The 16895-nt window shown below is 44.2% G+C and overlaps 1 protein-coding gene across 1 annotated transcript in view; it reads right to left on the bottom strand.

The window, feature by feature from the left end:
* PLCL1 (phospholipase C-like 1) overlaps nt 1–16895 on the bottom strand; it is a 46535-nt gene that overhangs the window by 18965 nt on the left and 10675 nt on the right. The window contains exons 3-4 of the mRNA XM_010564387.1: nt 11755–11830; nt 7750–7859 (exon numbers count right to left, since the gene is read on the bottom strand). Of these exons, the coding sequence (XP_010562689.1) occupies nt 7750–7859; nt 11755–11830 (186 nt within the window). The remainder of the gene's footprint in view (nt 1–7749; nt 7860–11754; nt 11831–16895) is intronic.

The raw sequence follows: 16895 nt of genomic DNA, 5'->3' as shown, positions 1-16895 counted from the left end.
TTCCACCCCCCCCCCCCCCCCCCCCCCCCCCCCAAAATGGTTTACACCAAAGGAGGCAGCTCACAGCGCTTGTTTCCTGGATGAACTTCGGTGATGCTCCATTTTTGGTGTGTTCTCCTACACTTGGATCCCACACTGAACATTGTGCGGTTTGTCCCTAAACCCGCTATTGTGAAAGACCTCTGGGAGGAGAGCTCTGGTGCTAAAGGAGGAAGAGGGAAGCAAGAGAAATGGCAGAGACCCACATTTCTGCCCAGATTACTCTGGCCATCAGGTGTTTCCCTATGTGCCAAGTGACGCCAGGTCCCTGGGTCCCCCAGACACTGCATGTCACCATGGAGAACACCACAGCCTCATACCAAGCACCTTCTCATGCTAAATATTGTTTGATCCTGCATTGGGGCAGCAGGAGGAACCACACAGCCTCTCACAGGCCCTTCCAGTCCTATATTCTATGCACCCAAGTATCTATTAAAGGCTGGAGAAAAGTCAAAAAATGGTGCATGCTCCATGAATGAACAGAAAGTATTAACTGGGCTTGGTCCTGCGGGGGCCATGTGAGGTGGGGAGGTGAGTGCTGCTCATCCCAAGCACCAGCACTGCAGGCAGGTGAGTGCAGGTGCATGTGGATCCCTGTGCCGGGAAAGTTAAGCACCGACTCTGTGTGATCCAAATGTCTGGACAATCACTTCTTGCCAGTCAATGAAACGGTCCTGTTGTGAACATATTGGACAAAACCCCAGGAATAACCGACTAATACGGGATGAAGTCTCTCCTCTTTGTCAAGCCATCCTGGGACTCCATGCCCTAACACATCTCCTCAGAAACTCACAGTATCATGAAGGAGCAAGAGCTGTGAACCCTGGCAGTCGCTGCTGTCCCTTCCCCCATTAGTCCCTGTTGTTGCCAGCATTTGGTACTTGCAGATTTAAGATTGCCTGGGTGGCCTTCATGTATATTTTAAACATACGTGAATATTTAATTTGCTCTCAGTCTAACTCAGGTCTTGAAATTTTCCTTGGCCAAGAAAACGGAGACCTTGTCAGAAACACCATTAGGGCTTCAAAAGCTCGTAGGGAGCAGCCAGGTACCCAGAGAGGCTGTGCTGTACTTGTTTGAGACTGCTCACTACATCCTCCGCAGAGCAATGCTTGGCAGCATGGCTGATGGCCAAGAAGAATAGTATATTCCAGTTGATTAACTAGTACCACTGAGAGACCGGGATTACACTCCTTTTACCCTGATACACACTGTTGAAGTAACTTGAGAAGTTTCCATCACCAGATACAACTGACAAAAATCCACTGAGACCAAGTGTCTTTTAAAGAGCTCTAGTTCCTGCCTTTGGGCATGGGCAAGAAAGGCAAAAGGCAGTGCTGTGAGCAGCATGGGGGAGAGCTCCAGGAGGCATCTAGCAACCTAATCAGCAGAGAACGGCACTCTGCTACTACAAGAAAGATCTGCTTATCTAACAATTACATGGTTTGGTTCTGTTGGTTTACAGAATACACTGATCAAAACAGTTTTGCCTGTGAATCACACACTTTTACCTCCTTATCTTGTAACTCAATGTCTTTTAAAGGACTCTAAATCCCCCTATCCCAGAAAAATCTTGAAACACCTCTCCCATAGACAGATGAGCCTGGCAGCATGGCCTGAGGGCCAGGAGCACAGGCTTTGCCCTCTGAATGAGCTCCAAAGCTGTGAGCCTCCACCGCACTCACCACCACGCAAAGGGCCTGGGAATGGGTTGTACTCCCATGCTGCTCCTCCAGACTCTTCACACGGCCAGTAAGGAACAAACTAAACATATCTCCTTCCTCACTTTCCCTCTACTTTTAAATAAACTGCTTCAAGCTAAGCAGGCTGGTATTTACAACAATAAATGGATGTTGACCTTGCTGGACCTTTTCACCTTCTCTTTAGCACTCTCTCAGAAAGCCAGCTGTTTTGCATTTTTTCTTTTTTGTCCTTCAGTTCACGTGTAAGAGACCAACCTGATCTAGTAACTACGTGAATAATTAGAGCAGCTCTGCATTTCCTCATGTTTGTAAAATCTGTCATCCCATCAAAGACTGATTGCCTCAGCCAATCTCAGCTGCAACTGAGCCAGTCTCAGAGTAAGGCAGCAGATCACTCAAAAGTAGCCAGGGCACACAGTCTGGAGAGGTTTAAAAGTTAGAAACACCACTCTGAACTGCATCAACAAAGGAAATGCAAACAACGTGGGGACTAGACAACAGGAGAGGCATTTAACCTCTCCAGAAAAAGAGCCTTTGGGGTAACCACATTCAAAACATATTTATCTAGGGAAATCTGGAGACAAGTAGACATGGAATAATACAATGAGCCCTGCATTTAAAGGCAAGTGTGAAGACTCCAGGCCACGAAAACCATTCCTGCCTACTGCTCTTGCTGGACCATCACTGTCACAAGATGACAGCAAATCACAAGAATGTGTTGCTAAGCCAGTATGGCTTGCGCTTCATCTATTTTTGCAGTTTCACAAATTGAGCACCAATGTGCTTATGTCCACAGAGATATGCTGGGAAAAGGAGAGACATTAGATATGAGGAATTTTTCAGGGGGGGGGAGCCTAACTGACACAGGGAAAGAAATATATGGTACATGGAATGCAGCAGCTTTATGGGGGCTTGTGAATTCACTGTGCTTTCGCTTAAGATCTAGATAGTGTAAATTGTTGTGCAAATCCTTTGGCAGCAATTATATTACATGCAGTAGAATATATTGTTACCGTTGTGCTTAGTTACATGAAATGTCCCTAAGATTCTGCCATGCTGCTGTGTTGTCCACTCTGTAGCATGCCAAGAAATGAAGCCATAGTTCTTGCCTAACTGCAGGAAAAAGGACTGATGTGAAAAGATCCAAATAAATCTTAATTTACAAGATGGTTTTAGAGTACTGTAGAGCATCCATTAAAAAACACTCCCACAGTGCACTATAATAATCCTTAAATTAAGGCTGTGAACGGACCTAGATCAGCAGCAACTCTGTGTAGTACCATTGTGCATAAGGTGCTTTAGAATAACAATCACTGTCTGATACGTTGCTTTTCTTCCTAAAGAAAACTGATACCTTATAGTGATGCTAAATTCATCTCAGTTTAGGCGAAGCCAGATAGACTGCATGTACATCTTTCAGAAATCTGGCTTTTATCTCTCCAAGTAGCCTCAAAGTGCACATTTGGGGCTCTGCTACCCAAGTGAGAAGTCTGGATGCTGCAGGTCTCCCAAGCAACTGAAGGCTGATCGTCACAAATGACTGTGATGAAGAAACAGGTCGTTTGTGGACATCATCCTCCAAAAGCGCTATTTGTGCACAGTTTTGCTGCATAAAACACTTACACCAGAGCTAACATTGATCACGACTACATCATAAAATCATGGATTTCTCCCCCAAAGAGTGAACTGCATTAGCAATTTAATAATTGTACGCCTTCTGCATTCAGCAACCTCTCTCTTTATACATCTAATCAGCATGAATTTAAATGCAGGATAATTAGCAGATATACTCATGGACAGGTGCTGAAATGATCCCTGAAAATTTAACCACTTGATGTCTTGTAGCACGCACTAGCAGTTGGAGTCGTAGTAAGACAGAACACATGGCAACAGGGGTGAAATCTTACTATGGGCAGCAAAAAAGATTTAAAAAAAAAAACCACAAACACATTTCAGAGCAGAGACTAAATTCAAACATTTGGGTGTTTTCCCCTTCAGTAGAAGACAAAAAAAGTAAATGCCACTTTATCTTTGTCTTCCCATGTTTTGTCTACGAATAAGTCAGTATGTTGGTATATTTACCATCAACATGCAGGCAAGTATCTGGTGGTATTGTTCCTAGACTTTGTAAGTGCTGATCCACCAAAGCACAGATAGCCCAGCAAAACATGTCTGCAGATAGACAAAGCCATGTCCACGTGAGAGCAATAAATCTGAACCACAGCCAACACACTCGAACTTTGCTTGGCTTACTTGCCAGGCTTTCGGGACTCAGGCAGATCCCAACTTCTTCGTCCAGGTAAACACCTCCTGGTAGTCTGTTGCAGTTTTGCCTCAGCAAGGAGAGCAGTTTTACAGGCTACAGCTTTTTTCCCCCAACATTCTCAAAAACTCATAGAGCAGTCATTAAATCATTGGTTTGCACGTGTAACATGCTGAGAGTGCCTCAGTTACTGGAAAATGCTTGGGACAAGATCCCTCAGGAGAGGCAGACGAAGCAGGCAGAAGGGCCCCAGGAGAGGCAGCAGCCGAGAGGGCTGGGAACAGACTGAGCTGGCCCCGCATGCACGCCGCTCGTACGTACGTACGTGAGCGTACCTGACCTGAAAGCCGTCTAGTGCTCTACGGCAGCACTACGTGCAAGTGGTTCTGTTCCAGCTCTCAGGAGAACTCGTTAGCTCAAAGCTAGAACTGCCCTAACGAGGCTTCTCAGCTTCTGCCTGACATGGCCCGGTGCCCCGCTCGCTCCAAGCGCAGGCAGGAGGAGCTCGCGCCTGCCTGCAAGAGCGGCCACACGTGCCAGGGAGGAGGTGACCTCGCCAGGGGAAAGTGGGAGGAACACCAGCATCTGGGGAGAAACAAGCACAGGCCCATGCACCCATGTGAACCCCTTCATTCTATGAAATGGAAAGTCTCCCATTTAAAAGATGGGCAAATATCTTGTGAAAGTGAATTGTGAACTTTCATGCAAAAGAGAGGGCTGGCCAAGCCAAGTGGTTTTGCGTGCTCATTAGGATGAAACAAAAGGATCCTATCACCATGGTCCCCATGAGGTGGTAAACACAAAATTTCTTTTGCTACCTTTGCATTTTACTGGCACTTAATTAAATACAGAAAGGAAAACAGAGGCACAGAGACGGTGGTGTATGGAAGTAAAAAAGAGAGACTAAATTTGGGATCATAACCGTTCCTGTAATGTCGCTATGAGAACATGATTTTTCTACCTAGTGTACTGACATTGTGCCTCTCAATATTGCTGACTGCGAGCCCAACTATTTTACAGGACTTGGGACCAGATAAGATCTGACAATTTAAAAATATGCACATATGTCAAAGTTGACTGTCACCAAGTTATAATGTCCCTATTCTTACTAACATTTTTATGTTCTGGCAAATAGTTTGTTCTTCTAGTGGGTATTACTAATATGTAATTAAGTTTATACAAACTAAGGAAGAAAATGACATTTTGATTCATTCTCATTAGGTACCTCTTAAAGTACCTCAGGGCATTTTTAAACATGAAAAATGCCCACAATTACGATTTTTATAAAATATATGTTAATCTTGCACTCTGTAACTATTTAATGATTTTGCCAGTAGCAATTTCTTATTGCATCCCCTCTTTGTATTCAAAGCTTACCTATTGCAATGAGTCTTTATAAAGAAATACATTAATTAAATATGCCTTGGCTTTGCTAACCTGGGAAGAGAGTATTAATCATCTCGCAGGCACAAGCACAACATAATACCTGCTATTGCTCATGGGCACCTCACACAAACTGACTATTGCTGCATGATGTAATTGCCTCCAACAACCCCCAGCACACAAAGAGGCTTTCTCCTGTTGGTGTTGTGCCATTCACTCACCTCATCTAGTGTAAAGCAGCTGATGCATTTGCGAGATGTTATGGGCTATTTTTTCTTTTCTTAAATCACTATACCAGCACCTAGTGAAATATATTTTTAGTGACCACCCTGACATGAGACATACAGAGGATGCCCATGGCTTGAGTGGGGCAGGGTTGTTGGTCTTTCCTCACCAAATCCTCCTGGGGAGCTCTCACCAGCACAGAGGGGAAAGTCAGTACCAAACACAAGATGCAGCTATAACCAGCAAAGGGGTTTGTTATGGGCAGGGTCACTAAAATACAGTATTCTTCAGGAAAAAAAAAAAGTTGAAAAATAAGAACAATGACTGATATTCTTATATCAGACACCTGAGGTACAACCTCATTCCCATTTGTCTAATGTCATTGCTGAGTTGGACTTCAGTCAGAATGAAAAGGTGTTTCACGTGCATTTATACCTGTGGGTAGTTGCCACAAACTCTGTTAATATTTTATTATGTGAGAAAGGTAAAGAAGTTGTAGCTTAGAAATGAAACATGTCAACTATTCCCTGACCTTGACTAGATGTTTGAAATGCTCTTCAATATGTTGACAATATGTGCTAGGCAGAAATTATTTTTCATGGAAAATACTTCTCCGATACCCTGCTTGTACCTTCATTAATCACAGGTCACCCTCATAGGTCCGAACTTCTCATTCGACAAACATCTAAAAAGGGGAAAGTTTAGAGTAACCCTGACTGTGTTTAGAGTGACTCTGAGCATAAGGCATTTATTTTACCTAACACAGCTAAAGGTATTCAGATTAATGTTCAGAACTGCCTAGTGCGCTTTTTTTTTTTTTGTCCTCTTTAGCCACTTGCCTCAATTATGCTGTGTGGAAAAGGTCAGTCCTTCCATCATGTTTGAATTGGTTGCCTTTTCTCTTCATCAGAGGTCCTATTAAGTGAGCCTACACTGACTCCATTACTCACTTTTCCTCTCTCTCATGGTGAATCAAGGTACGCAAGGAACCACAGGTGTCCTCCAGGTCTTCTCTAACCTTTCTCTACTACCAATGGCCTCTCCCGCCCATTTTTGCCCCTCAGCCTCTCTGTTCCCAACTCCTTTTTCTCTCTCCTGCTCAGGACGTGTTAGTGCTCTTTCCAGCTCCATGACACTGAAGCATGCATCTCCTACTATTCTTGCTACCACTGTTGCATGTTATATTTAGGTGTACATTTGATGAGGAACTTTATAAAAATTCCCTCTCATCAGCTGGCTCACCCTGGGATGCCAGCAAAGGAAAAGGCATGGGGGGGCACAGGGAGATGCTGTCAGACAGGGCAGCCTGCTTAATGGGAGCTGGAGGGAGGGAGTAGCAGGGAGAGAGAAAGGGGAAATCAAAGCATGATCTATCCGAGCAAGGTGGGAAATGAGGCTGTGAAAGAAGGCATGAGCTGAACGCTAACAACCTGAATGCTTGGCTCAGGTCCTCTCCTTGCCGTCTACTGTGGCCACAGATCCTCTCCTCTTTCCATCTTCAACTGTCCCTGGGTAACTTTACCCAGGCTCAGACATCCAACTATCATCACAATTTGTGGCTGGTCGGTGCTGAACCAGTAGCTAAAGCCTGGTGAGTAACATCATCACCACACAGTGTGTCACTGCGCAGCCAGGATGGAGGGATGAAAACCCCTTTTTTAGCTGTTTGGATAGTGCTCCACTTCTGAAACATAACCCTGACATTTCTGGAGGCTCTACAATATTCCTTGTGTTTTTTCATGACAGCCCGTGCCCTGCCCTGTCCCTCCGCAAAGAGATGCTCTAGTTCTCATTTTACAAAACAAGTATCTGAGACATGGCAACCTCAGACAGGTCACGTTCAGGGTGTGTGGGGCAGAACAGACAACCAAAACCAGGTCCCTGAGCACACAAACCACAAGGTATCTTTCCTCTTTTGTTCAGGCTTAGGTAAATTCCCTTCCACTGCTTCCAAACCAGAGGTGTAATTAGATGTATTTGATAAATCTCTATAATTGGGGGTAATTTATATATCCCGTTAAAAAAAAATAAATGTTGCTTCAATATTAGTAAGACAGTACAAATAGATGAGCTAAAAGAGCAAAGGTTTGCTTATAAAGTTAATAGGAGACACGAGGTGGTGCTTTCTGTGCTTACCTTCAGCACTGTGATATTCCATGCAAAACTCTCAATGGCTTTGCTTAATTTTCTTCCTTTCAAACCTTCCTTTGTCCCGAGGTTATGAAGCTCTTCATGGAATTCCATTCCTAAAAATACAGATTGCTACATCACCCAGTGCATGACTGATTCTCCCTATAAAATGTTCGGTGAGCATTTTCAGTCTCACAGCTGGTACTTCCTACAACGTCTTTCTGTGTTTCCCCCCATTCCCTGTTATGACTCCGTCCTGGAGAGTGTCTTTCAAAATAAAAGGGTCATGTGCAATCTTGTGGTTGTGCTTCCACTTTGTAAGTAACTCTCCTTTCCAGTGCTGGGGTCCCACGCAGGCACGCGCCTGGTCCCCGCACAAGCACTCCTCCAGCGCTTCTGCTTGCAGTCTACAATCCTGGCAATATTGTGAAAAATGGCAATCACTTGGCACTCTCCTTGAATAGATGATTTTGTACCTTGGAAGGCAGTCTGACAGATGTGGAAGATACCTGTTCAGCACAGCAAATACAGACTCAAATGCACAGCTCCTCATTAATCTTAATCACAATCATACAGAAAAGCCCTTGTACTTCACAATGATAAATTATGTCAGAAACGCATACTGCTAATCACAGGATTGCTATTGCTGCCACGTGGAGAACTGAGACTTCCAGCCACAGCCCTGGGAATTGTTACATTTCATTGCTAGTTTCTGTGGCAAATGTCTGCAAATCTGTTGCTGGACACAAGAATTCAGGAAATCTGGGAGCAGATTAAAAACCTTAACGAGTCCGATTAGCCCACCAATTCCACAAGATTTGCACAACGTATGCAAACATTTCTCCGAGTCTGGTGTGGATTAAGAGACAAAATGGAGAGAGTGCTGCTTGTGTTTCCTTAATTTGTATCTTAAAAAGGCCAAATTGGCACTAAATCACTCCAAAACATCTGAAGCCCATCCTGGCTGCACACACCAAGTTCCAACTCCAGTTTCTTCATTGCTCTACCTCCCCTAATGTTTTATGGCAAATGTCACTTGCAAATTTGAGCTTCATTGAGATTACGTCAAAGAAATGCCCATTGAGAGAACACCTGCATGGAGTAGATGCAAAGGGCTGTTTAGTGGGTTACAGAAGGAGTCAGTCCTTTGACAGCCCAAGGCAGGCTTGCACTTGGCGTAGCTTGCCCAAAGCACACCTGGAAGACTAAAAATAGGTTTCTTCTTGCCTTGCACCGATTTCAGGGGCTCGATAACACTAAGGCAGTTCAACCCCACACAATGCAAGATTTCTCTACTGTTTATTTTCCCAAACTTCACCCACTGACAGGTTTTGCCTCTCAAGGGTAACAGAGCTCCTGCAGCACTTCCTTTGGAAAACAGACTAAATAATTGCACCCCAAGCAAGATTCCCCTGCAGGTATGCCTCATGCCAACTGACTTACAGATCATTATTACACTTCAGTAAGTGAAAGAAAAGCTTCAAATGACTAGCTTTGTCCTGCAAAAAATATGGAGACTAATAGTGATCAGCTCCACATGGACAGCCTTGCCTTTGTGCAGCATCCTTTTAGTTGTTTTTTCCCTCTGGACCTCACTTCCCAACCTGTAACTTGGAGACAGCGCTGCCCCAGAGAGAGGGAGTCACAAACATTTGTTAGACTGCGTGTAGGAGCACCAACAAAAACATTTAGCAGTTTGGTCCTCCAAGCTGCTGCTGACCACTGTGCATTGGGCTGAGACTGCACATGAAAAAAAGCAACAAACTTAAGGAAGCCATCTGGGGGAGTGGGCAGGACCCTGTGGCACAGGGAACCCAGACCAAAACAGGGTATGATGTGAAGCAGAGGTCTGGTGGAAACACATGTTCAAAGGGAGCAGGACTGGGGTGAGGTGAAGGACAATGTCACAGGCAATTGTACCTCTGACACGTCTTAATTTTGAGTGCTTCATCTTGCCACATTGAAAATGTTATTTAATAATTTGCCTGGCTAACATTTGCAGCAAACTAATTGGCAATTAAGCGTGATGAGGAATCTTCTCTCTCCTACTCCTTTCCTCTGTCTAAATCCCGAGTCTTCAGAAGAGCACTTCATATCTCTCCAGCCTTCTTCTCAACCAGAAATGATTTTCTAAGGCTAACAAAGCAAAACAAATGAAAATACAAGTAGATACAGCAGCAAAGGGAACAAACTCGAGAAATTCATCTTCTAGCTGGGGGAAGGAAGGAGGGAGGAACTGCACAGAGCTCTGGACATCAGCATGGTGGCATGGTCCTGCATCGTGTCCTCTGCACACATCTCCAGCCCTCTGCTCACAAGGATGCCAGCGCCCAGGCAAGTGTTGCGGGTTCTTCTCTCTGTGCCCAGAGCAAGGTGGGCAGAAAGCTGGCTGATGCTGCTGAAGGTCTGCATAATTTAGTGCAAAGTGTTGCTCTTAAATTATACCATCTAGAAGGACCCCTTGGTGCTACATTTTCCTGTCACTGTCCCATTCCTAAACCCTCTGCACCTGATGAAGTCTTTGGGCTGACGACGTATATGCTGCTTATGCAGATACACAGAAGCCAAGGCATGACACAAATTGAGGCACATGAAATCCAGAAAGACATAGCGGCTTGCCTCTCCTCCCTTTGTTACCACAGCGCCAGCATGGCTCCAGAACTCTGAATTTCAAAGAACAAGGACTAGGTTCCACCCAGCCCTTAAAAATCAGTTAAATACTACTGTTGAAACAGTTTCCAAATTTCCTCCAATTAAAAAGAGGAATTAAAGGACTTACTACAAAACATCAGCTTCATTCATTATTTACATTTAATAGCAGCAAATGGCTGTAGCCTGTGTCACTTGCCAAATCCAAAAATGCCTATCAAAACCAACAGTATTTATGATCGTTGTGGTCCCAGAAGACTATGCCCAAGAACACAAACTAAATGCAGTAGCAAGTGTTTGCATTACTGACCTTCAAGGTTTACTACAGGTTAGGAAAGTTGCAGCTGTACAACTAAATGAACTGAAAACAGATTTAATTTCTGCAGTGTAAACCCCTAATAGAAATACACTGCATGTATTTATTCAGCATGGTTTCCAATACACGAAAGCTGATTGATTTAGTTGTAGAGGATTACCACCACCAAATGTGGAGTCTTATCTCTCTGGCAGGGCTTATTCTTGTGTATCAGTGGCAACTCCAACAGATGTGTCCCAGTTCCGAGTCTAGTCTGCTATCCTGAACAAGTGATGAAGAGGGGTTTGCATGAATAAGCTGAACTGTGAATCACAGACACTTTGCTGATTTCTATCATCCTGAAAAAGGAGCATGAACCTGCGGCAGAGCAGACAGCATGCAGGAGGCCACTTCTGAAACGACCTCTTTCCCTTCTACTGGTGCACATGAGACAGAGCCCTAGTTCGGATAAAGACATCCACTACAATACGCTAGTAACATATGATCTACTTTAAGCCTAGAGTGGTTTGCTCCCATATACCTGATGTACCTAATGCATAGTTACACAGATTCACTGTGATACAATGGAATTATAATAGCATAAGTTTCCAAGGTCTAAAACAAACCTAAACAGCAAAAGTAAGTAAAGGTAGGTAACTCAGCTTGGTCCTGTGGGTTTCAAAACCTCTTGCCTCCTCTGTGTTTAACGGAATGATTGTGGTAGAGAGAATGGAGCTCAGTAAAGGCAGCATGCCTTCTCACTCCCTCTTTTTAACTGAATGCCTTTCTAGTTCATTTGACCAATTTAAATGCTGTCAGACATTTCAGAGCTGTAGAGCAGATGGAGAAATAGCTTTTAAGGTGAAAGCTGAGGACTTTTCCCTGATCTGATGCCTGCATTGCTACTGGAGGATGAGCCTTCAGGAGGGTGAAGTCTGCCAGGGAAAGACCAGGATGCTCACTTAAATACCCAGGTGAAAGATGCTACATTAGTCACAAACTATAAATAAATTATGGTACATTGTTTCCCATCTCCCATCCAGAACTGCACAATAAAGAGGGATTACCTGCTTTCTGGCACTGAACAATCTTGTCATGAGTGATGTCTGCCATCTCAATGAGAACCCTGCTCTCTTGAATCATCTGTGAGAAAATAAATGGAAAAAAAGCAGCATTACTAGGGTTTCCTGCAACATCTAGTCCACAGAAAAGTACAAACGTTCAAACTTAAGAAGAGCTCTGCTCTGTAAGAAACACTATAAAGATTGGATCACTGCTTCCTATCAGTGCTCCCAGATCTGTATCAAGCTAAGTGACAGTTGCTCAGAAAATGTTTTGCTCCAGAAGTTAAAGAACAGCAGTTTTACATCAGTGAGACACCACTGCAAATCACATGAAGGAAACACAAGTGATTTCAGAAGAAAGCAGAGTTAGCAGACAAATAAAATTCATTCTATGTGAAACTGAGCCCTTTCTAATTAGTACTTTTCTTGAAACAAAAGGATAAATAAGTATAGTCCTTGACATAAGTGGGAATAAAAAATGTTAGCAAGTCATGAATAGCGCTGATTTCAAGAGGTACTTAAGCCTGTGCTGAACTTTATGCACTATGACAGTTCAGACAGCTACAGTATTTCTGGAGTTTCTCTTTGGAGAAATTCAGATCCAAATCCTATCCTATCCTCAATTTCTGTTGAAGTTTAAAAGAAAGGGGCGAAAAAAAGAAAAAAAAAAAAAGAGGCAAACAGACCTCACAAGTTTCAAGAGATACCCATATTTATGCATCTTCCTAGAGTAGTCCATTAACAGCAAAAAGATGAATGTCCATTATGTGACAAGTTTCCTGAGCCTCTCTTCTTGCAAATGCTATTCTCCTTTGATGGTAACAAACCTTCCAAAACCCTTCAGAAGCCCAGGCAAGCAAGCAAATTGTTCCAATGCTATGTTCTGCAAAATTGCAAAAGGTGGCACACACATCTGTTACAGAAGACAATAACATGCTGTATAACAAACTATGCCTTAGAATAATCTCACTCTCCTGGGACATACACCACAAACCCCAATCAAACCCAAGCAGCATGAGAGCGGTGCCAATTAGAAATGAAGCAAACTGAATACTGGCTAATGTTACATCCTGAAATTACATAAGCCGCCATCTGAAAGCATTGCCAAATGCTACAACTGCTAAAAGCCTTCCCACTTTCAAACACACTAAATAGGAAAACACAACCAGTAGGTTTTGATGATTTTAGTGGAAGACAGTATAACAGTATCAAATTAACACTTGCAAATTAGCATGCCTTATTGCTTTAATTAGATACACGGGAGATGCTTCTACTTGTCACACCTGAAATGCCAAATTCTGGAGAAATTCAGATCTAAATTTTGCTCCTCATGCCACCTTCATTTCTAATTAAACCTATTAAGACAGGCTGCATTTAATAAAAATACCTATGTCTTTGCTTTGATATAAACAAGAACATAAGAAAAACAAAATCCATTACCGGCTTCACGGGCAAAGAGAAAAAAGCCTGATACATCTACAGAGTGCAAAATTGTTTTATAACAGAACATGCCCAGTGGATATGCCTGAGATTGAAATTACTTTTGATAGTATCCTTTGCCTTTCATTCTTGTTACTTGCTTGTTCAGGCATCATGTTGATTTTTTCTTCTTTGATATTTTTCCTTGTCATCTAGAAAGAAATGACAATTTCTACCCACCCTCTGGCTTTTCTGTACCACAGCACATAGTCATTTTGTGCTGAAGGAGCCATTCAGCCGCCAACTACAAATGCTGAAGTTAGTCTGAGCAGTAAAGAGAGTGAGAATCCTGAAAAAACTTGCAAGCCACTAGAGAGGCAGTCAGAGGCCAAACACGCATCTCTTGCATATCAGACACAGGGCCTGTGAGCCAGTGCCCACACTGCCTGGTCCAGCCAGCAGTTCTTCACAGCTGCTGGGCCCTGTGCACCCATCACCCTGGGCTTGGCCCCCCGTGGATCCATGCCTGTACTTCCTACCCAGCAGCAAGGTTTTGCCCAGCGAGGTCAATGCATCTAAGCTGGGACAGTATATCCAAGGCATCCGACCCTTCTGCGCTCAGATCCCTAAAGTAGAACTTCACTTGTGAGAGTTTTTATATATATATATATATATATATATACACACACACATATACATACATATATACACATACACACTCATATATATATATATATAGCCACAGGAAATTATCCTACCATGCACAAAAAAAGCAAGCCTGAGAATCATGCAATCTGGTAATTTAAGTTTGACCATACCTTCCTCCAACCACTGGACCCACTCCCAGGAGTTTCTGGCACGCCTGTTTTAGGATTCTCAGACATGAAGGCATTACATCCATTTTTTAAGAGAAAAGTGGCAATAGGATGTCAATTTTCCCTTACTGCAGAGTAGGTAGAGCAGACCTCCACTCCTTTGATGCTGACATCAAAGTTTCACTGCTCTCAGCTCAGCAAGAACAAACGATTAAAAACAGATCATATAGCAGAATTTCACCCGTTCCTGTCTTCCTGCTCAGCAGTAATCTTGACAAACACAAGCAGCTTTTTTCCCATGACAAATCCTGAGAGTGGATTCAGAATTCCTCAACTCAGTGACTGTGATTAGGGGATACCCTTAGAGCACCACCTGGCATCCCCCCCTCACACGTCCTCTAGGAAATAATGCCCTAGGCAGAAATAACACACCCTGGGCCAACTCTGATACATGATTTTGGCCAGCCTATGGTGTCTTCGCCACCTGTGATAACAGTGTGCAGGACCCGGTACCTCTACATGACAGGCCAGGCTCTGCTCCCAGTAAGAACTGCGTGTGCAGTTTCAGCAGGCATGAGATCTGGCTTCCTAATGCTGCGGTAAAAGATCGTTAACAATGGGCTAGTGCAAGGATGAAGCCTGGGTGTTCACTTTGAAGAACCAGAGACTGATTCATACAGGTAAGAGTACACCAGGCAAGTAACTGCTATCCAGGAATAAAATTATAGGATAGGGCGGGGGCGGGTTTTGTTTGTTTTGGTTTGGCTTTTTTTTGTTGCTGTGGGTTTTTTTCCACCCCTCCTCAAAACACATAATAATAGGTACTCTTGATAGGATTCTGTGCAAATCCTGGCAACAGAACTGAGATAACCCTCAAAAAATAGCCAAACTAATCTGAAAACCCACTTCTTTTTTTTTTAATTTTCCCCTCTCATACATTTTCACTTACACCCAGGGTAGCATCTTGGGGGATATTTACTAAGTAAATATTGTAAAGGTTACCTAAAAAGCTAAGTTACTAGTAACTGTTTACTGGAATTAATGTTAACAATTTGTCAGTATTTAATCTCACGCAGGTAAAAGCAGGTAAGAGCCTCAGCTAGAAACTAGCGCCCCGCACATCCTTTCGTGCTGGACACAGAACAGCAGGCGGCAGTTTTGGCAGCGTTCCTGGCCGCAGTGGAGGATGCTGGCCAGGGATGCAGCATGTTGGCCATAGATACCTCCACTTGGTCCCGTCTGTCAGCCCCTGGGAAACCTCGCTACCGTGGCTCTGCTCAACAGCTCCCGCTCACAGTTCTGTGTCATGGCATCTAGATACACTTTTTCTTTTTTGGCACTGGTTCTGAAAGGAGTCCACGGCCTCCCAGTCTGGATGGTCCCCTGCTTTTCCAGCTGGCATCACCTCCAAAACCCTGCTTGGGGATGTCACCTACTTCTCACAGTGCCAAGACAAGAACCAGAAGCCCTAAACACAACATGGAGGGCCGTGAGATTTTCAGCTGGGAAGGTAACCCCATAAATCACAGGATAGCCCGAGACTTTCAAGCCCAGTTTTGCCAGTAACATTTCAAAATCCTCCAACCTGTCTCGAAGGTGAAGAGCGAGCTTTCTGATGCTTGCAGCACGAATGTCCATGCACCTTTACTCTGCTCAGACCCAGGCCGAGCATGCTCTCGGGCAGTTGTGTAAGTCCCAGCCATCTGCCCGGAGTCCGTCAGGCTGCTGTTTAATGTCAGCTCCCAAACGGCAACTTGCTTCGGTGAGTGACTCTCAAAGAGCAAGAGACATCCTACTCCCTCAGGAAACTCATGCTCCACCAGAGTATTAACTCCTCAACGCTGAGCTTCAAGGGATTAACCTCCAAGCAATATATACTGAAAAGCAACCTTTAGAGGATGGATGCTGCTATCTGGGTCCACTTGGAGCCAGTGAGGAAATTTTTAGCAGCTGCTGAATCTGTCAGGATTGCTCAGGATAGCTTGCATTTCCCATGTCAGAAAGAAGGTGATAAACTTTACTGAGTGATGTGTTTAACGTAACTACAGGGGGGGAAAAATGGACAAAAATAGGAGTGAAAGCACACAAGACCTGATTCTGGTATAGGGACTTAAAAAGCTACCTTGCTGACCAATAGCGTACACATATTCGAGTAAGGAGAAGGGAAGAAGGCTGAATGGGAGAAACTGCCACGCACCTTGACATCATTTGGGATCCTGCTCATTTCAGTACTGGGCCCTGCATCCCAAGGGCCGAGACCCGCGGGGAGGGCGCGGGGTCCCTTCTGGTCCCTTCTACGCTCGCTTGGCAGCTGCAGCAGCGCAGAGCTCTGCGGGAACAAAGGCCGGCCCCGCTCCTCCCATCAGGGACCCCCACCACGTTTCCATGGGAGCAGGGACACACAGATTTTTGCAAGGCCTGGAGGTGCTGACTCTCCTGGAGAGGCTGCGGCGCCAGAAATGCTCTCACAACAAGCAGTGAATAAGGAGTTGTTCAGATTGACAAAAGATGCACATGGCACGAGTCCCAGAAGTACATGCCACGTTTAATAAACTAATGGGAATGAGGAATACAAAGCCTCATCTGCGCAGGTTAGGTTTTTTCTGCAAAATAGCGTATTTAATTCAAATATCCTTACACAATGCTGAAAGCAAGAAGCCTAAACTTGATTCACCTCAATCTACCCGAAGCCCCCTGTTACAATCACGCCGGTTTCTCACAAAAGCATGGGAAGCACGAGCTGGCACAAACCTGGGAGCTCTCTCTCGTCTGGTACATGAGACCCAGAAAGTGGAACAGACCACGGGCTGAAAATGTCACTGACCTGTCTCACTTAAGCGTCTAAATACAGCATGCAATATCAAATTTAAAATCCCATTGCTTCGTGGAAAGAATGATGCTTCACTTTGT

Source organism: Haliaeetus leucocephalus, unplaced genomic scaffold (genome assembly GCF_000737465.1).
Source record: "Haliaeetus leucocephalus isolate CR32 unplaced genomic scaffold, Haliaeetus_leucocephalus-4.0 Scaffold1, whole genome shotgun sequence".
Lineage (NCBI taxonomy): Eukaryota > Metazoa > Chordata > Aves > Accipitriformes > Accipitridae > Haliaeetus > Haliaeetus leucocephalus.
The sequence above is the reverse complement of the archived record's forward strand: the minus strand, read 5'-3'. Positions and strand labels throughout refer to the sequence as shown.